Source organism: Meleagris gallopavo, chromosome Z (genome assembly GCF_905368555.1).
Source record: "Meleagris gallopavo chromosome Z, MGAL_WU_HG_1.1, whole genome shotgun sequence".
NCBI lineage: Eukaryota > Metazoa > Chordata > Aves > Galliformes > Phasianidae > Meleagris > Meleagris gallopavo.
The window spans coordinates 1,289,765-1,308,857 of record NC_139435.1 but is presented as its reverse complement, the minus strand read 5'-3'; the positions used below and the strand labels follow the sequence as shown (position 1 = coordinate 1,308,857).

Genomic DNA, 19,093 nt, shown 5'->3' with positions numbered 1-19,093 from the left:
CCTGAATGTTAGGCTAAAGCTAATCCAGATGCAAACGCTGTCGTCTTACCAACTGGAAATTAGCTTTCCACTAGCTCAGTATGTGCTTCCCCACACTGCAAAAATACCCTGGAAACAGGAACTGGAGACAACTCCCAATTCCAGGATAGTGTATGAGATACTGAATGGTGTCCAAGAAGATTCTAGACACCTACAGACTTCTGTTCTTCAAAACAAGTCCAGTGAAGCAGGATAAATCATGTGAAACCTATTCTGGTGCGAGGCCAGAGCGCTGAGCACTGCGTAAGACTCTGAAGTTACCAGAATGTTCTGTTCAGTCAACAAGTCCCAAAACAGTTGGAACATATTAAACACAACACAGTTTCTATCAAAACCTATGAGGCTTAGCTAAGTACTGCAGGCCACAAAACCTTCTAACAGATGCTTTAGCCAGGGGCAGGGCAATACAGCAGCAAAAGTAGAGAAAAGATATTTACAAAAATATCACAAACTTCCTTTCTTTACATATTCAAAGGATTCTTCTCCAGTTAAAACTACAGGCAATCTTTCTGTGTTTTATGAGTATCAGTCTTGAGAGTAGAGACTGTGTTTTCCTAAGATACGTGTTTGGTAAAAAAAAGTTTGCAAAACCACTTTTCTTTGAGTGGAAGAGAATCATAGAGTCATGAAGGTTGGAGAAGACCTCCGTGATCCCCAAGCCCAACCCCAACCCACCCCACCATGCCCACTGACCATGTCCCCAAGTGCCACATCTCCATGGTTTTGGACACCTCCAGGGATGGGGGCTCCACCACCTCCCTGCACAGCCTTTACCACTGCATCACCACTCTTGGGAGAAGAAATTGATCCTAATATCCAACCAGAACCTTCCCTCACGCAACTTGAGGCCATTACCTCTATTCCCATTGTCATTACCCAGGAGAAGAGGCCGATGCCCACCTCACCACAACCTCCTCTCAGGGAGTTGTCAGGACCCTCCTCTTCTCCAGACTGAACAATCCCACTTCCCTAAGCACTCCCCATAGAACTGTATTCCAGATCCTTCACAGCTCTGTTGTACAAATGTCGCTCCATCAGTCCACTGCTCAAGCTATTTCCAAATGAAATATTTTAATTTTATGGAGCTTTGCATTGCATAAGCTCAACACCATTTCCAAGCCTAAGAGTTATGATAAGTTACATCCAGGACAAAACAATACACAAAAGTAACCAGTGAGAAGACTTCTCATGTTCTAATTACTGGACCAAACTGAAAGAGGCAAATCACAGAATCAAATGGCCAACTACCTGCCCATTTTCTGGTGAAAACAAAATAAATGCATCTAGTTCATAAATTCCACTGGCAGTTTTTCCTTTGTACACTGATATGCTGAGATGTACATTCCTTTAGGACAAGTGTTACTGTTCTGAAAACAAGAAGTATTCAACAAGCCCTAGCCACATGGTCTGGTCTTCATGTAGAGGCAAGAGTTGGACTCAGTGATCCCTATGGATCATCTTCCAGCTCAGGATACTCTATGATTTTATAAGCCACCATTTAAGTAGAAAAGATTTAAGAGAGTTAAGATGCAAGACAAAACTAGAATTTTAGTTTCACTAGAATTTTTCTAGATTTGCAACCAAAACACACTTCTACACTTTTATGGTACAGGCATACATTAAATCACGAAGTTTATGTCACACACGTGCATTAACACTTAATAGTCAAGTGTCGTGCAGATCCTGTTTAGACATGCTTGGTGCAATACACATTAGCACTTGTGGTTAACAGAAAACTTCCACAACCCATTCTTCCAAACAGAAGAGAGCTACATCCAGGAATATCCATACAAATAAGCGTCTTGCTTCTTTTTAGTTTGATTGATTTTTTTAACGAAAAAATACAATGGTGCAACCCCTCATTCCAAAGCTTTTGAACACGCAGTCCTATCCTCCAATGAATGATTTCTAAATGAAACTGGAAAAAAATATACCATAACCACTTCTTGTTCTGCAGGCCCTTTAATTCAGAATCATTTAACTATCACTGTGGAATTACTACTAACACTCTTCTATGAGGAGCAGCTTTTAACCAGTAAGATACAGCCACCATTACAAGGTTCTCCTTCTAATCCCCCAAGCAAGAGCCAGGTAAAAGTAGACATTAGAAGCTGTACGTGCTCCTACCAACAAGAAAAGGCTCAACATTCTCCCATCCACAAACAATGCTGCTCTGCTTATGAAGAAATGAACTAATTGCCCCCTATTTCATCAGTGCCACCATTTCCTGGAGAATCTTTGCACACACAGTTTAACAATGCGGGTGCATTTCCAGACACAAACATCTCTAACAGCAAGTATTTTATAGAATTACATGCACTGAGATGGTGTAAGTTATGGAAGACATACAACTGTCTATTACATTCTATCAAACTGATTATAAGAGGAAAAAAGATGCATTGCGCTATGTACAATAAAACAAGAAAATGAAGGTATTTCCATGTAAATGACAGATTCATATACCAGTCAGGAAACAACCTGAAACAATCTACTACAGCAGTTAGAAACAGCTGACTCAATTTACAAATTAAACAGATGTTACAGAAGTGCAAAGATATCTTAAAAATCCTCGGGAATGCCAGAGAGATCATCTGTTAGAAATGCTTCCTGGGTGCCAAACCCAGAAAGAATTGTTAAAAAAAAAAGAGAAAAAAGACAACAAATGCTGTGATGCATTGAATGAAGTGCAAGAAAACAACCTCCAAAATCCCAAACCCCTCAAATTTAGATGAGAGTTCAGCTGAACGCTGACCAGATCTCTCACACCACAGACCTGTGTGCTTCACCCAGCTAGCCCACTGGTTTATGCCTGATAACACCACAGTCCTCTAAGAGGCCATCCACCCTTGGCTTAAGGAGAGCACTGCTTTGTCAGCAACTTTCACCTCTGAATTACTTTATTTTCCTCCCATCTTTCTAAGCTGTGGGATTCACCTTCCAGGCTTCGTCCTTACCGTGCCTCCCAGCAGGCTGAGTCCTTCCTCGACAACGTTTTCCCCGCAGAGACACTGACACATCCACACACTGCTCAGACAGCTTTCTCACTAACTCAGCACAGTTCACTTTCTGAGTTTTCCACAACAAGCCCTCAGAGTTCTCCTAGTTTGTGTGTGGGTGTTTGGTTTTTGGTTTTTTTTTAAGCAAAAAACTGTTTCTGTGCACTCTCTCCATCTTCCAATAGTCTGTGATTATTTCGTGAGTGTGGTAGCATGGCACCAGAATAGCACAGAGCCTTACCATAGCCATATACGGAAGCTGCCCCACACTCCTGCCCCTTCCTGTCATTTACAAATTTAAATTTTTAACCACAGGGTTGTAACTGGGAGACCATAGTTTTGTCGTCCATTAACTCCTCACTCCCAATGCTCTTTGTGCCTGGCTCAGCACATGCTATAAAGCAGCTGAGACTGCTCTTCTTAGCTGCCTGCTGCAGCTCATCCCTTCCTACAAGCCCACTGAAAACAAGCAGATTGCAAAGAGATGTCAGCAGTGTATCAGCAATGACCACTAAAAGCACCAGGATGCATGAAGGGTAAAATACATGGACAGGATAGCTTGAGACAGAGCAATCAGTTTCAAAACAGGGCTTGCACCTAAACTTTATTTCTCTAACAATAAATTGATAAGCTTAGCTGCTGTGAAACCCATCATACTACATACCAATAGCACAGGACACCAAGTATAATGCCTTGTTCACAGGATTTGTACAGAATGACTGAGGTCACACCTAGACAATGTGCAGCAGACTACACAGGAGCTCAGTTTCAAATAATCAATTCAGTATCAACTATCCTGCCTGAGTCTACCAACAGCAGTCTCTAACAACTCTGATTTTAGTGGAAGAACTTGGACTGAGCCCAAACCTATTCCATATCTGCCATCAAACAGGCACAGGATCCAATTATCTGGCAGGACTTCAAATACCGTAATGAAAAAGGTTCTCTATTCTGTTCCCTATTCCCCCAGACAGCCATTATCTTATTAGAGGAATGCTTTTTAATAAGTAAGATTTGTTGAAGTGGTTTGTGACATTACTAAGTGCACCAGGGAGCATCAGCTAATTTATAACCTACAAGAACTGCACCAGGTGTCTGTTACATCAGCTGTGAACAACAATCCTATTGAAGCAGCTAAGAAGTCACTGAAGTTGCACTTCTACAGAGTCTATAAGGTATTCACTGAGGAGTTTCAGCCTTATGTCAATTGTGTGAGATATCTGGCACATCAAACACGTCACAGTTCATTCTGCTAACTATTATACACATACACACATGATAAACCTGTGCAATTTTTGGCCTGAATATCTAAAAAATAAGCTAACAGAACACAATCTGCCAATGTGAGCAGGCTGCCCAGTGAGGAGTGCAGTCCCCACCCTGAAAGGTACTTAAGTGTGGTGTGGACATGGCACAAAGGGTTAGTGGTGGGACTTCAGGATGAGCAGAACAATACTTACAAGGTTCTCTATGTCTGTCCGTGCCAACACGTATGTCCGTACGTTGCTGTTCTGGTGCAGAAGCATGTACAGCAGAAGGGTTGCCTGATCAGACTTCTGTTGCTCACACAAAGCCGTGTACAAGCTGTTAAAATTAATCTGGAAAACGTGGGGATGTGATGATGAGAAAGCGCTGCTGTCTGAAACAGAAAAATATAAAATAATCTTTAGCAAATATATTTGCCATCCAGATAGCTTTCAACTTTTTAAACCTCTGGATGAAATATTTTATACAGGCACCATAATAAAGAGGTAACCCAAAGCATCCATGAGTCTTACCATAGATGGGCATAAACCTTACAGGGCGCTGATGAAGCCTCCTTCCATACAGTCTAACAAACCAGACTAGCAGTACCTTATGCATGCTCACCATATGATTTATGGCAGAGCTGAAAGTGAGAACAGAACAGCATTCCGCTCAGAGAACTTTTTCTCCAGAAGCTCCACCGGCTTCAACAAAAACTTCCAACACACATCTCTAACTTCTAGGAATTTCCAGTGGAAATGGAAGAAGCAAGCACGACAGTCAGTGCTCAGCATGCAAAGAGCAAGGTTGTCATCCTTGCTCAGCCTCCCCGCCTCCCCATGTCAGATTGTGCCCTTGTTTTTTTTCACAGAACACCTCTGAGAGTGCAAAGTTTGTTCCCCTGCAGCAGAGGTACATTTCTCAACTCTCAAAAACCTCTCCAGAAATTTGTATAGTACCCTCCTACCCAGCTCTGCACAAAGAACCATTCCAAACAAGCATCCATGGCAGACATACGAAGGGGGATGAGACTGCCTTTGGGAACTGAATTACTTATTTCAGTGTCTTGGCAACTGGATGCAAGGGCTATCCTTTCTGAGCATATCGACAAGCTCACCATATGGAAAAACTGCAGTAATTTTGTGGATACCCTGGGAACAACAGCAGTTCAAATACTCAAGTATCCTACAAGTCTGGACTTAAAAGCTGCCCTGCTTCTATAAACAAGATGTCCAAACTTGAAGACTTTAACCAAAATTCCTCAGTTCCCACAATAACAGACTACAGATTTCTGAATTGCTCATTGCTTATTAAAAATGCATTAACTTAGGAAAGTTGTGCTGTAGGACACAGTGTGACAACCACTACTCCTGCACAGTCACTGGTGGACAGAGCAGGTTTTTAGGATGCATCTCTGTCCCTTCAGGGATCGATCACCAACATTACATCCACTTCAGTGTGGCTTTCCTACTTCCCCTTGCCTTCCAGTGCATACACTTGGCAAAGTTTTCTACAACATACTCAACACTGCCAAAAGCTAGTTTTCACATTAAAATCACATCCTATGAATCATTATGACCATAACTAGACTTTTTTATGCCATTCTCCTTTTTCCAGTCCCACTCGGTGTTCTCAAGAACCAAATATAAGCTCAATTATATGAATATCACTAGTGGAAACAAGTTTAATGGAAACAATGTTATTCTGTAGACATTCACATCTAAAGAAAAAAGGGGTTTTCATGCTGCTTTCGACACAGAACGACACAATTAGCAATGCAATAGCTCATCACAGCTCTAAGGGACATGATGCCAGCTAAGCAGGATTTCTCCAAGTGCTATAAATCTTCAGAGAACTCCTGCAGTCTCTTGGATAACCAGTTTACTTGGAAGACAGCTTTATTTATGTCTTCTAAAATTATGAAGCTTTCTTGAATTCATCAAGTCTGAAGGAAAAAGTACCCTCCTTCCTCTGTCCCTTCCATGAGTTTCAGCACCAGGGAGCCAACTACTCATCACAGTTCCCATAGGAAGGTGTCCTATTACATGGGCTTGCTGGAGAAAAAAACAGGTTTTGGAAAGAGAATCTCCAAAAAGTTGCAGCAACTTAAAAGCTGCATTTTCATCGGTTCATGCTTTGGAGTAAGAACAGATCAGAGAATCAAGGAATCACAGAATGGTTTGAATAGGAATGGCCATCAGGCCCCACTCCCTGCAGTGCACAGGGACACCCACAGCTCCACCAGGTGCTCAGAGCCCATCCACTGTCCCCAGGAATGGGGCATCATCACCTCTCCGGGCAAACGGCACCTCCCTGCCCTTCTTGTAAAGAACTCCTTCCTTATTTCCAGTATTAATCTCCTCTTTTTCAGTCTGAAATCGTTTCATCTTGTCCTATCAGACACAAACCTTGTGTGTTCTTGAATGACATAATTGCCTGCCTGTAGGGGTTTGGTGTGTCCGGAGCATCGGTCAGGTTGGCCAGGACCAGCAGCAGCAGCAGGCTCTGGTTAGCCAGTGGGGAGCACTGCTCCAGCTGTGGTGTTGCCTTACTCCCCACTCCGCCCAAGGTGAAGACTGTCCACAGGCCAGCTGCAGAGAAAAGGCACAAAAGAGAATCCAATCAGACAGCAGAATGCACACTCTTATTTTAATGAAGAATGACCCTCTGGAGAGAAGGGAATTATCTAACACAGAGGGATGTGGAAAAGGAGAAAAGCAATTCACCTCTGCACAGTATGAAGACACGATGTCTAAAAATGAGATTTTCAGGAGGAACACAAGAAAATTAAGCCGTAGGAAGATAAGAAAAAGTATGCAGAAAGGAAACAAAGAGCGAACACGAAACACAGAGCAGACGCTGGCTGAAGGATCCCTCATAATTCTAATGTATTGAGAGAGAATACGGAGCTGGTACACAGCCACTTGAATAAACTGATGCGCTCCATGCTGCAGTATTTTTATTCTGTATTCTAATGTTGATAACCTCATGTATTTGAGGCACAGCAAAGTAACAAAAGCCAATACTGCTTCAACAACCGGAGTCCAGTAGAGAATATCACTGCTCATTAGATGTGGGTAGATAATGTAACAGCAAATAATAAACTTCCTGGGGACAAAAACAACCAAAACCACCAGCAGCAGCAATTTGAACTGATCATCTCACAGCAGCTCTCAGTTATTTGCTTCCTAACTGCAGTAACAATGCACACTAGAATGTTCTCCCCTTTCTATAGATAAGCATTCTCATCCCTTAATGCCTGCTGAGCACTGAGTGGCTTTGAATGTACCTTGAAAATTTAAGGTAGATTCTGATCATTATATCAAATGAACAGAGCTTTAATAAACTCTTTAATTATACACACAGAGTATACAGTACAGTAAAAAGAAACTCAACCTCAAAATTCTTATTTTTAATTCATGTCAGAGAGTCAAAGTTAATAATAACATAATTTTTTAATGAAAGAAATGAAAATTAAGGAGGTTTAGTTTTCTATATTGTTTCTAATTTAGTTCAGTATTCTAATCTGACAGATTAGAGGACAAAAACCTGAAAGCTACTGGAATGCAAAGCATACACACAGTATTGTCAATTAACAGAATCTGTTCTCAGCCTTACAAAGTTTTGGAAGTCAAACCAGATTTTTCTTCAAACATAATCATACGGTCAGGTTTTGTAACAACCAACATTCCCCTCATCGGCACTGTGGCAAGGCAATTAGTGCCACGTCAAAGGCAAAGGAACTAATGACATTCAGCATTGAGCAGCTTGGAGGATTTCTTGCAATAAAAAGTGTGATGATTAGAACCTCCGTAGCAAAAATTTCATGTTACTTTAATAATTTGTTATCACTGTGTTTGTGATCTACTGTTCTCAAGTCAGAATAAAGTCACTGACCATCAAGGTAGCTTTCCAAGTAAAAGGGTTATAGAGTTGTTAAGGTTGGAGAAGACCTTTAAGCTCCCCAGGTCCAACGTCAACCCACCCCACCGTGCCCACTGACCATGTGCCACATCTCCACGGTTCTGGAACACCTCCAGGGATGGGAACTCCACCACTGCCATTACTACACCTTTCCTCAACATTTAGGTAAAGACAGACATGGTCCAAGCGCTGATTAGTAACTTGAGTCTTCCATCAGAGAGAATGAGCTAATTACGTCCTCGAGGAATTCACACAGTGATACGAGACCCAAGTGACCTCTTGGAGTTCTGCCTCTTGCTGGCAAGGGCATTCCTCCAGAAAAATCAGTCCCATGCTAGTGGGTCCATAACATTCACTTCAGCTCCAAAATGCAATGTCAAACTTGGTTCTATGTGCTGGTTGGTGACCCCAGTGTTAGTAAGGAAAGCAATGCTTTTGTTCATGACCACTGCATTATTGTGCTAAACAAAGTGTTGGGAAGAGATATGTCACAGCCAATGTTTTTCATTTTATTCTATATGTTCTCAGTGGTCAAGATAAGCCACAATTCTCAGCATTAAACAACCAGACTGTGAAAAGGGCGATAGGGTGCAGACTACCCACAACAGCATGATGATCCAACCTGCTTCTGAAGCTCTGCAAACACTAGAAAAAACTCCACGCTACCAAAAACAGCCCTTCTCATGTCAATTACAGCCCTGGTAAAGTTAGCAATCTTAAAACACTCTTCAATAGTTCTGTAGGTAGGGCACTTTTCATCTATACAATGTGCTGTTTGCTGCAAAATATCTATTTTTAATTGCCATTCTCTAACATAACTTTGTTTACTCATTTCCACACGGAATCACACTATCAAATTATTATTATTTTTTAATCAGTTAAAATAATATAAACATTTTGCCAATTATCTCTGGAAAAAAAACAAACAACAGTGGAACTTGGAACATGTTGTTTCTTGCCTTAAAACTAGAGTGTGCAGATCCATTTTCCCTCCTGTTCCACAAAACTGCACACCACAACTGTTTTCCCTACTCATACTGCTCTGCATAAGGCACAGCAAGAGCAGCAAACAGTAGTGGTCCATTATTTCAGATGACATCAAATTTTCACTAAATTACTTGCTAGAGCAACAAGACTGCAATGTTGAGCTCCTCCAAGTTTCTTCCAAAACCCTAAAATCATTTCCTACCTTCAAAGCTGTCTAATATCATTTCACATCGTTCGGCCGTAGATATTTCCATCTGTTTCAAACTAAAATAAACAGAAACCTCACTTTAAGAGCAAAGCACATTTCTTTGCAATAGGGAATCTGAAGTTCTGCTCTAGGATGGCAAGAAACACTGTTGAGAGCCATGAAAACAACACCAGACTTGTAATTGAGTTTGACAGCCTGCGGAACAACATTAATGGCAAAATGAAGCAATGACACATTCATCTAAAAGGAACTGTCTTTCACCAGACCACTTTTTAATGTAAGCAGAATGAGGCAGAAATCGCAGTCTAACACTCTGGTCTCTGGTAGACAAAAGCAAAGAGAAACGGCTGAGGTTCATAGCTGTACCTACTCAAACAAGTTCCCTTATACTTTGAGGATATTAAAATCTTAGCAGCTTGCTTTTAAAAATTGAGATTTTATTTTTTATAATAAGAGCTGCAAAATGCAATTATACTCATTAAACACATTACAATCCCGCAAATGAATTTTATTGCTCTTGGACCTATTTGGTTGAGTGCCACGTTTCATCCACAAAGACTTCTCCATGAGCAGCCCTACAAGCACGGGATTAAGGCAGTATCCCTGGGCTGCCCTGAAGAATGAAAAGAAAGAAGACTTCAGATAGATATGAAGTTTCCAAAGATCTTCTTGAACTCTTTTTGCCATTTTAACATTTCCAAAGTTACAACCCCGCTCTCTTATTCTAAAATGGGAAAAGCAAACACAGGAAGACAAAAAAATATGGGTAGACTAGGCTACAGAAGCTGGTAAAAAATGAAAATGAAAACCAGACAGAAAACCCACGACCACAAAAAGCACCATGCAGAACAGAAATGGATGCCCCATCCCTGGAGGTGCTCAAGGCCTGGCTGGGGTTGGATGGGGCTCTGGGCAACCTGCTCCAGTGGGAGGTTGGAACTGGGGACTTCCAACCCAAGCCATGCTGTGGTTCTCACTGACCTCGTGTTTTAGGAATTCTCAAATTAAGCTAGCTCCACGCTTTGCTTCTCCATTTATGGAACTGTCAGCATACAGAAAATTAATTGTTCAATGTTACAACATAGGACAGCACTAAATTACACAGATAATGAAGAGCTAAGGCACAAGTGATTTTCTCTACTTCTATTTGATAGCATCATGTGATTCCTCCACCACAACCAGCAAATCAAGTACTATCCAAAACTATTACCATTAAGACTTAATTGCTATTATGACCAAGCAGCAGCTCTGGGAACTTGAGAAGCCTTTTTTTTTTCTTTTTTTTAATGCCTGTGATGTGTCACATTTCTCAAGTCAATCCAATGCTTCTCACACTGTGGTGAGATGAACACTTTCTGGTGGCCCACGGAGAGCTGGCAGCTCACGTTGTGCTGGCTCTCCTCCTGGTTTCCAGCTGCTACATTGTGTTAGAAGAAAACTAAAAATACATCAATACTTTTCCTCCGATTGCTTTTCCATGTAAGCCATTTCTCAAGTTGCCACGGGGATGTTATGTAATAGCAAATGGGAGAGGAAAAAGCGATCCACGGAATCAAATGGGAGAGGCTGGAGCAGTGAGGCAAGTGCTGCTTGAAGATGGAGTTCCGATTTTGCCCCGAGTCAAAGTCGTTCTGTGTTTTAGGATCACATCTTCAAACAGGTTGGTCTTAACAAGCTTAAAACAGCTAATTGTGAGGAGCACCAGGTATACTAAATAACCACCAGAACCGCAGCTACATTGCTTTTGAAGAAGCCCCATTACAAGTTTTTGGACTCGGTACAGTAAGGAAGTAACAAAGTTGAAATAAAAGAAACGTGGAATTGTTTTTATGTGGTTAATGAGCTTGCACATGAAGTATTTCATTCCTAAGCAAGATTAAGCTCACAAGGAACAAAGACTCTGGCATGTACACAACCAACAAGCGCAGACTGAAGAAACCAACCTAATCACACTACACTTTAATGGAATGCTATAAGTTATTCTCCTCTCATAGATGCTATAAGTTATTCTCCATTGTAACAGAATCAATAGGGCTGGCTTCTCAAGGAGACAAGCCTTTCATGTCCTCACTGCCAAGAAAAGCAGGAGGCAGTGACCTCTGCAACAGAAGTTCTGCTGCTGCCCTACTCCTGACCACCACCTCTCCAGGGACACAGCCCAGCTCTGTGTGCATGGTGGTGGTTCAAGATGCAGCCCAGTGACACCCACCATAGAGCCCCAACTTGCTCAGTCTCCCAGTAAACTCCCTCTGAAAGCTGCACGGTTACCAAGAAGCACAAACGTGGGGTCTGAAGCTGCGATGTCATTAGCACATTTTGGAAGCAGTTTTTCAGGAAATGAATCATGGAAGCAAGACAAATGAGTAGATTGGGTAACTGTGTCCATTCCCTACCAATGCTCAAGTGTTCCTTCAGTACATTCTGTTATTCTAACCAGCCTAATTTTAAGGGACAAGTAATGGAGTTTGAACCACATCCTTTGGGAAGAGTGTTCTATAATCTAATAAGCCTCAGTGTTAAATTTTTTCCCCAGTGCTCCTCCTAATCATTCCTTGGTTCAACTTCACTTCTTTATTTCTGTTAGTGGATGCTTCTATGCATTACCATAAAACATTTCTTTCCCAGTTCAGCGTTATCTGTCTCAAACAAAAGGTACAGTCATTTGCCTCCTTTGTTGCCTGGCTAAATTATACACAGAGGTTTTTCTTTCATTTCTTTCAGTTTTTCCTACTTCACTTCCTCTGATTAATCCCACCTCTGGCCCTCTGCATGACCCCTCCAATGTCATTGTGCTGAAAAAGGTCATAACGCTCAACTGCACACATTTAATACAATAAACACATTCTTCATCCTCTGAAAAAAAAAAAAAAAAAAAAAAAAAAGTTTATTTCACTTTAAAATACACATTTTCTTTTTTACCACTAGATCTGAGTTCTCTTACTGTGACACCTAAAGCAACACAGGCTCTTCTCATAGCAGGAGCCCTGTTTGCCATCCGACTGTTAAGTTCTATGTGCTAAAGTGCAAAATACAAAGACATCCCCTGGAGTTTGGAGCTCAGTGACAGAGCTGCACTCCTGTCCACGCTTCTGACACCACGGAGTGTGTACAGACACTGAAAAACATGGTTTCATCTGAAAAACAATGGAAGCATTTATGAATCAGGTCCACAACTCCACACTGTCTCAAACTGTGCATTTAATATTTTCAGATGCCCACCTTTCCTGCCTGCACAAAGACAATGAAGAAGGGAATAGCTTTGCTGGCTAGAAATAACATTTTTGGTATCTGTAACGCAAACTGGAAAATGAAACGAGAAGGAACTGATGCCAATCGATGGCTGACAGTTGGCCTAGATGATCTCAGTGGTCTTTTCCGATCTCAATGACTCAGGTGACCTACCCACACTAACAGACACCTTGAGGAACCAACAAATAAATTACACACAATGTTTCTGAACCAAAAGGCTGAAAAGTTGCTAAATAAAGTTGGAAATCAATGCAATCACTTCAAACAGTACACTCAAAAAACCCAAACTCTACAAAAAGCGAACAGGGAAGGAAATTTTCATGCATTTGCATTAACTTTGCTGAACTAGGAGCCACAGGTCTGATTTCTTTTGAGTCCTATCTGTTTCACAGCAATAGCAGAATGAAAAATTCTCGGAACAGAGAGGTGGATGTTGGAGTCCCACTCACTGCTCAGCTCATGGGTACGAGCAACTGCACCAGCCCCTCCAGACCCAGGTAACACTTCTGCAGTGGAAAGGTATTTCTGCTGCCTATTTGAAAAGTGCCCTGTATTCCCGAAGCTGCACTATGACTGCAAAAGAGAAAAAGATTAAGGCATTAGGGAATTATACAAGAACACAATACCACGGTATTATAACTATTTAAAAGATAGGAAACTGAGCGCAAGCTAGAAAAGGCTGTGAGGGAGGAAAATGCATGAGAAATGTGGGAAAAACAGCAATCCACCCAGCACTGGATTCAATTTTACAACTGTCTGACTCAATCAGCTATCAGCCTCGGGACAGCAGACCTCAAGCCAACAACAAAGTCCTATAGTGAGACGTTAAAAAGGAGTTGTTGGTTGAGTCTATTTTAAATAGAAATCTCATCTGGCTTCTATCCAGCCCTCGTGTTTTGTTGTTGTGGTTTGGTCAGAGCAGGAGAGAGCACCACGAATGTATGCAATCCCACTGGCAAAGCAGTGAACATTTCTGTCAACATAATCAGACAAAACTGGGGACAGGAACAAGCACGGGAATGCATTCAAAAAATATCCTGGCAAAATGCAAGCAGGGTTTATTTGCAGCATTGGTTGTGACAACAAAGCGATCAAGCTAAATTCAGTGAAACAAATATCAGCAGGACTAAGCTGATACCTCAAGGAAACCACATTCAGAGGACAAAAAAAGAGTTTTAAAAGCTGAGCAGAAAGGAAGAGCATTTTTCAGAGCAGAAGACCATGGGCTGGAAGTGATATCGAGAGGTCCTTGGCTCAGCTCCTGCTCCAGGCAGGGGCAGCAGTGGGGTCACCGTGCTGCTTCATCCAACGGAGCCTTGGAAAACATATGGGGATGGAGATGGCACAACTCGTCTGGGAAGCCTGCTCAGCTGGCCTCATAGTCCCAGACATAAATATTTCCATAGGATCATACAATCTTTTATTTTCTTTTCAAATTCTTCATCTATAAAATGGAAAAAAAAAAAAAAGATCCTCCTCCAATCCTACGTATGTGCTTAAAATACAATTAAGGGAGAAGGCAGGCAAAATACACTGAGCTTTCAGAACTCCACGATCCATTTTTTCAGAAAGAAAAACTACTTGTAGTGATAATGATATCTGATCCTGTAATTTCACATTCATTCCTACCCCCCTACCCACAATGGATCTAAAGCCAGATGCACAGCATTGCTGGGGAAATGTTTTTAAGGTGTCTACACGCTCAGAGAGAAGGTATTTTAATTCAACAAGAATAGCTCTAAACCGAGTGGCATTTTCAAGTAATGATCTTCGTATAACAAAGTATGAGCCATAAGAACACATGGAGCTGCTGACTGCCAGACATGTCTGTAGCTTTGATTGCTATTTACAGGAGGGCTGCAGCCAAACGTTCCAAAATAGCTCCTAGCTTACTGCAGAATCCTCTCTGCATTTATCCTGATAACCTTGTCCTCAAATTATTTTGCACTCACAGCACTGCAGGTATCTGTTATCACAAATCCACGCACACCTTGATTCAGTTCTTGATAAGAGATGGGAGAATGCTTTTAAAGCCCACCTAGCAACAGGGAGGTTCATCAGACCATACCCTGCAAACACATACATTCTGTCCAAGCACAAGGGCTTCTCCTATTGGTAATTTGTTGTTTTCCAAGCAAATGTGCTCTGCTGGACTTTCAGCACAACTTAAGTCTTATCTTGAAAAAAATGTGATGCTCTGTTACTGTAACAAGGAGCGACAAAAGCTGCAACACTTCTCACTCTCCTACTGCAATGATGATTTGCTTCAATCATGAACCACAAAGTGCACACGAGTTCCTATGGTGACACACATGTTCACAATTTTAGGAAACTGCAAAAATTAGAGTTGTCCATGCTGTGCTTCACTTCACTTCTATTGTTTACGCAGATGATAGCAGCACTTAGAGGAATCATTTTTTCCTGTCTTAGATGATACTAAAATAAGAACACTCAAATTGCCCTTTTGGCTGACAATCTTTATTTCAGGGATTCTTGGATTTCTTGAATAAATTTTACTAATTAGGATATCACAAATTACCTACTGGTTTTTATAGAATTACAGATTCATTAAGGCTGGAAAAGCCTCACAAAATCCCCAAGCCCAACCCCAGCCCACCATGCCCAATGACCACATCCTTCAGTGCCACATCTTCACAGCTCTTGAACACCTCCACAAATGGGGACTCTTCCATCTCCCAGGGCAGCCTGTGCCACTGCATCACCGCTCTTTGGAGAATAAATTGTTCCTGACATCCAACCAGAACCTTCCATCGCACATCTTCATCTTTCCTTTCCCTTGCTGACGAATCCAACAAGGACTGGCCCTGCTAGTCCCAGCTTTGTGAGGATGCACCTCTATTCCCATTCAAAGTTTTCATTACTCCCTCTATTCTACCCTCTCCAACCTCTTCATGTCCTGCTTGCTCCTTGAAATGAATGCCTGCTTGCCCCTTTCCCAGTCTACTGCACATACGTCAGATAAAGATCTGGAACTCCTGTTTCTTATCCCAAACAAAACAGAGGAGCAAGAGCTCGCACAGCAAAGCCATCACAGATGTGCTGCTCCCCTGCCAGGACAACATTTCACTCCTCCAAACCTCTGCTCCAAACTACTTGCTGCACCATGGAGGACAAGGTCTCCAAGTGTTCATTCTCCTGCTTCACACTGTGGCATCCAGATGAAGAACTGCAGAGAGCATCCCTTTGAGCTCCTCCTGGAGCAGGCTCAGCCCTCACCAGGTACCGCATCCCAAACCCTGTGGCACACTTCATCCAAACTCCACGCTCAGACCATTCTGCTGCCAACTTTTACACAAGTTCCTGCTTAATGCATACATACAGCAGTAAGGAACCTTGCAGCACAGCCAGATTTAGTCAATTTTAACAGGGATGGCAAATGGTACGACTTTATCCATGGGTTTGCTCTCCTAAGCCCACTCCCAAATCTCAAGAGCCCGTTCCAAGGCATGAAGGCTTTCAACTCCTCAATAAAACAGATGTAAGAATTCAGCATTGGTTAAGGAACATTTTTCCCTAACCTCATTCTCAGAAACAGAAGAACTGTTTTCAATCAAAGCAGTGCCAAGAAACAAATGAAAAAAAAAAAAATTAGCCTAGGGAAGATGCTCAGCATGAAAAATTTCATCACAAACAACTGATGGTTGTAAAAAATTAGGAGCAATTGAAAATTGGATTTCACTGCAGAAAGTGCTATGTAGGCCTATATACCAGTAACAGCCATGTGAAAACGTTATCAAAACGCTACTTTTGATGGGAAAGTACTGAGAAAAAATGGTAACTCTGAAGAATGAAGAACATTCCTTAAAGCAGGTGTTTTAAGGGAGTGGTGGAGTCCCCATCCCTGGAATTGATCAAGAACTATGGAGATGTGGCACCTGGGGACGTGGTCAGTGGGCATGAAGGGGTGGGTTGGGACTGGACTTGGCGACCTTGCAGGGCATTTCCAACCTGAATGATTCAAAGATTCTATGACTCTGTACTCCCTACCATGATATACATACAGATGTGCATTCTGCCCAGTATAACAAGTTACATTTCACGGTACTTCATTTCATTTCTACTATGCATGGTCAGTTCAGAAAAGTTTCATCTTCCATACCCAAAAATTATTAGTGTGGAGCAATAGATTTCCTCAGGCTTTTCCTATTCATAGAGATTTCATACTAGTGCCAAACCATAAACAGGAAAGTGTTTGGTCTTTGGGAATGCCATTAGGAAAAACTGAGAACCATTTGCAACTGACTCCTGTGCTTACAATTGGTCTGTGCTAATGTGAGAAAGTGAAGGAACTGATATATCTTCTGTACATAACTTCAAATATACTGTATTTATCATTTTGCAGAAGACTAACCTAGGCAGCAAAAGGCTGCCTGAGCAACAGTACTGTCCTTGAGAGCCAACGGCACACATACGCCTTATCTGTGTATTATAAATCTGTCTGAAACTGGTTTTGTGAAGTGGGAATCCTACACAAGTTATCAAACGCAATCAGTGTGTTTTGTTAACCTTGAAGCAAGGCTAACTGTTAAACCACAGGGATAAGTATCAGCACACTGGAATTTTGCTCCAAGTTGTAATGTCAACTCACTGTATAATTTTAGCCAAGCTGCAAGTATGTTATTTCCTTTATTTGTAAAATCCGTTTTAAAAAAAACTGCAAAAATGAAAAAACTCTGGTTAATACGAGTATTTACCTCTCTGTGCCCTTGGCCTGTACACACTCCACTTGCTCTTGTTGTGAGAGTGGACAATACCCATCAATCAGCTCCCTCCAGCCCAGCCAGCAAGGTATAGGGCACAGGAAGAATGCCAATGGTGTCACCAACACTACCCAGAACCAAAGCTTCCTGCAGAAGCAAGGAGTCAAACATTTCTATTCTGCACATAAATGTACTGAAAGATAGATCATTTATTGGCATTATAATGAGAATGCTAACTGGTGAGTGCGCTCTTGTAAATCTAACTTATCCAGGCTTAATGCAGAACTCAGCAGTGACTTACACAGATAACCCTGAAGCCAAAATAAGAATTCTGCAAGTCAAAATACCTTTGCATATTTTCCAGCAATACTTCTGTATTAGTACATTTTACATACCTACATTTATATTTCTTCTTTTTTTTTTACACTTGTTATATCTATGTGTCATATATCCTTTACACGGTATTCACATCAAAGTTATTCTGATATAAAGCTTATACATTTTTCTATCAACTAGGTATGTTGATATCTGCTTTATGACCTCCTTATACTATAAAATCATCCACTTATTGTGTATATAATAGGTATTTTGGTATCATAAAAATGCATTAATATATATAGTATATAGCTATTGTTTTTTGTATTATATTTTCTATTCACAAGTACATACATGGAATACCAGTAGGTATCAAACAACCAACTATCGATGCTGTGGTGCCTAAACTCAACTCGTTTTTGGTCAAATGAATTTGACCTACGTCTTCCTTCCAACAAACAGCCAACTGCTAAAACCTCCCCTAATTCTCATAGAAATGAGAAAAACCTTCATTCAAGGCCATGATCTGACCTTCCTCCTAGAAAAAGACCCCACCAAAATAGCAGGCATTCTTCATGGAAGTTAATTAACTATAAAGTGTGCAGAGGGTTCCTCAACTTTCAAAGTCTCTTACCAAAATGAAATTAATTTTGCTAGTTAGCAAACTCAAAATTGACATTGCACGCACTCAAAAGATTAAGAACCAGATAAGAAAAGAGGTTCAGCTCAGGAACTGCTTGCAGATGGCAATACGATGCCAACATCACCACATTAAGGGCTCAGAGCAGCTGTACATCAACTGTTAGAGGCCCCTATTGGAACAGACACGTATTATGACTCAGCTGCAGAGGAAAGAGGCTACTAGATGTAGAAAGATTTTTAAGTCTTTTCCAAATCAGGAAAGAAGGTATATAAACTTTGGCAAGTTCAGAGCTAATCCATATCAAGTCAAATAAAAAATAACACAGGAACAGTCTGCCAAATGTATAAAATTAACAGTAAGAGCTTTTTTTGAACAATCTGAAGGAGACAACTCCTTAGAGAGACCAAGAGGTGACAAGGCATGATGAGGCATTAAGGGAGCACTCCAAGAAGATCACGCTCCAGCAGGTAAGCTGAATTTTTAAGACATGTTTTTAAGTTCTCTTTTAAAAACTCAACATCCACTTCAAGTACCGATTCTAAGCAATTTATGTGGACCACAGAGCTTCAGCCGTACAACTGATACAACACACATGTTCACTTTTTGCTGTTCCTATTAACTTCATGCTGAGAGTTCCACCCTGTAGATACAACTGTATGTATGCCATGGCATGCCATGCTTCTGTTGACTGAGTTTATGCAGTTAGGAGAAGTATAAGCAGCTACAGAAACACCTGCCTGCACAATACGGAACGCTCTGATGCCAT

At 41.3% G+C, this 19,093-nt stretch overlaps 1 protein-coding gene across 1 annotated transcript in view; it reads right to left on the bottom strand.

The window, feature by feature from the left end:
* The window catches only part of DYM (dymeclin), a 151,389-nt gene that overhangs the window by 84,767 nt on the left and 47,529 nt on the right, over positions 1 to 19,093 (bottom strand). Inside the window, exons 9-10 of the mRNA XM_085212991.1 lie at positions 6,689 to 6,871; positions 4,496 to 4,674 (exon numbers count right to left, since the gene is read on the bottom strand). Of these exons, the coding sequence (XP_085069117.1) occupies positions 4,496 to 4,674; positions 6,689 to 6,871 (362 nt within the window). The remainder of the gene's footprint in view (positions 1 to 4,495; positions 4,675 to 6,688; positions 6,872 to 19,093) is intronic.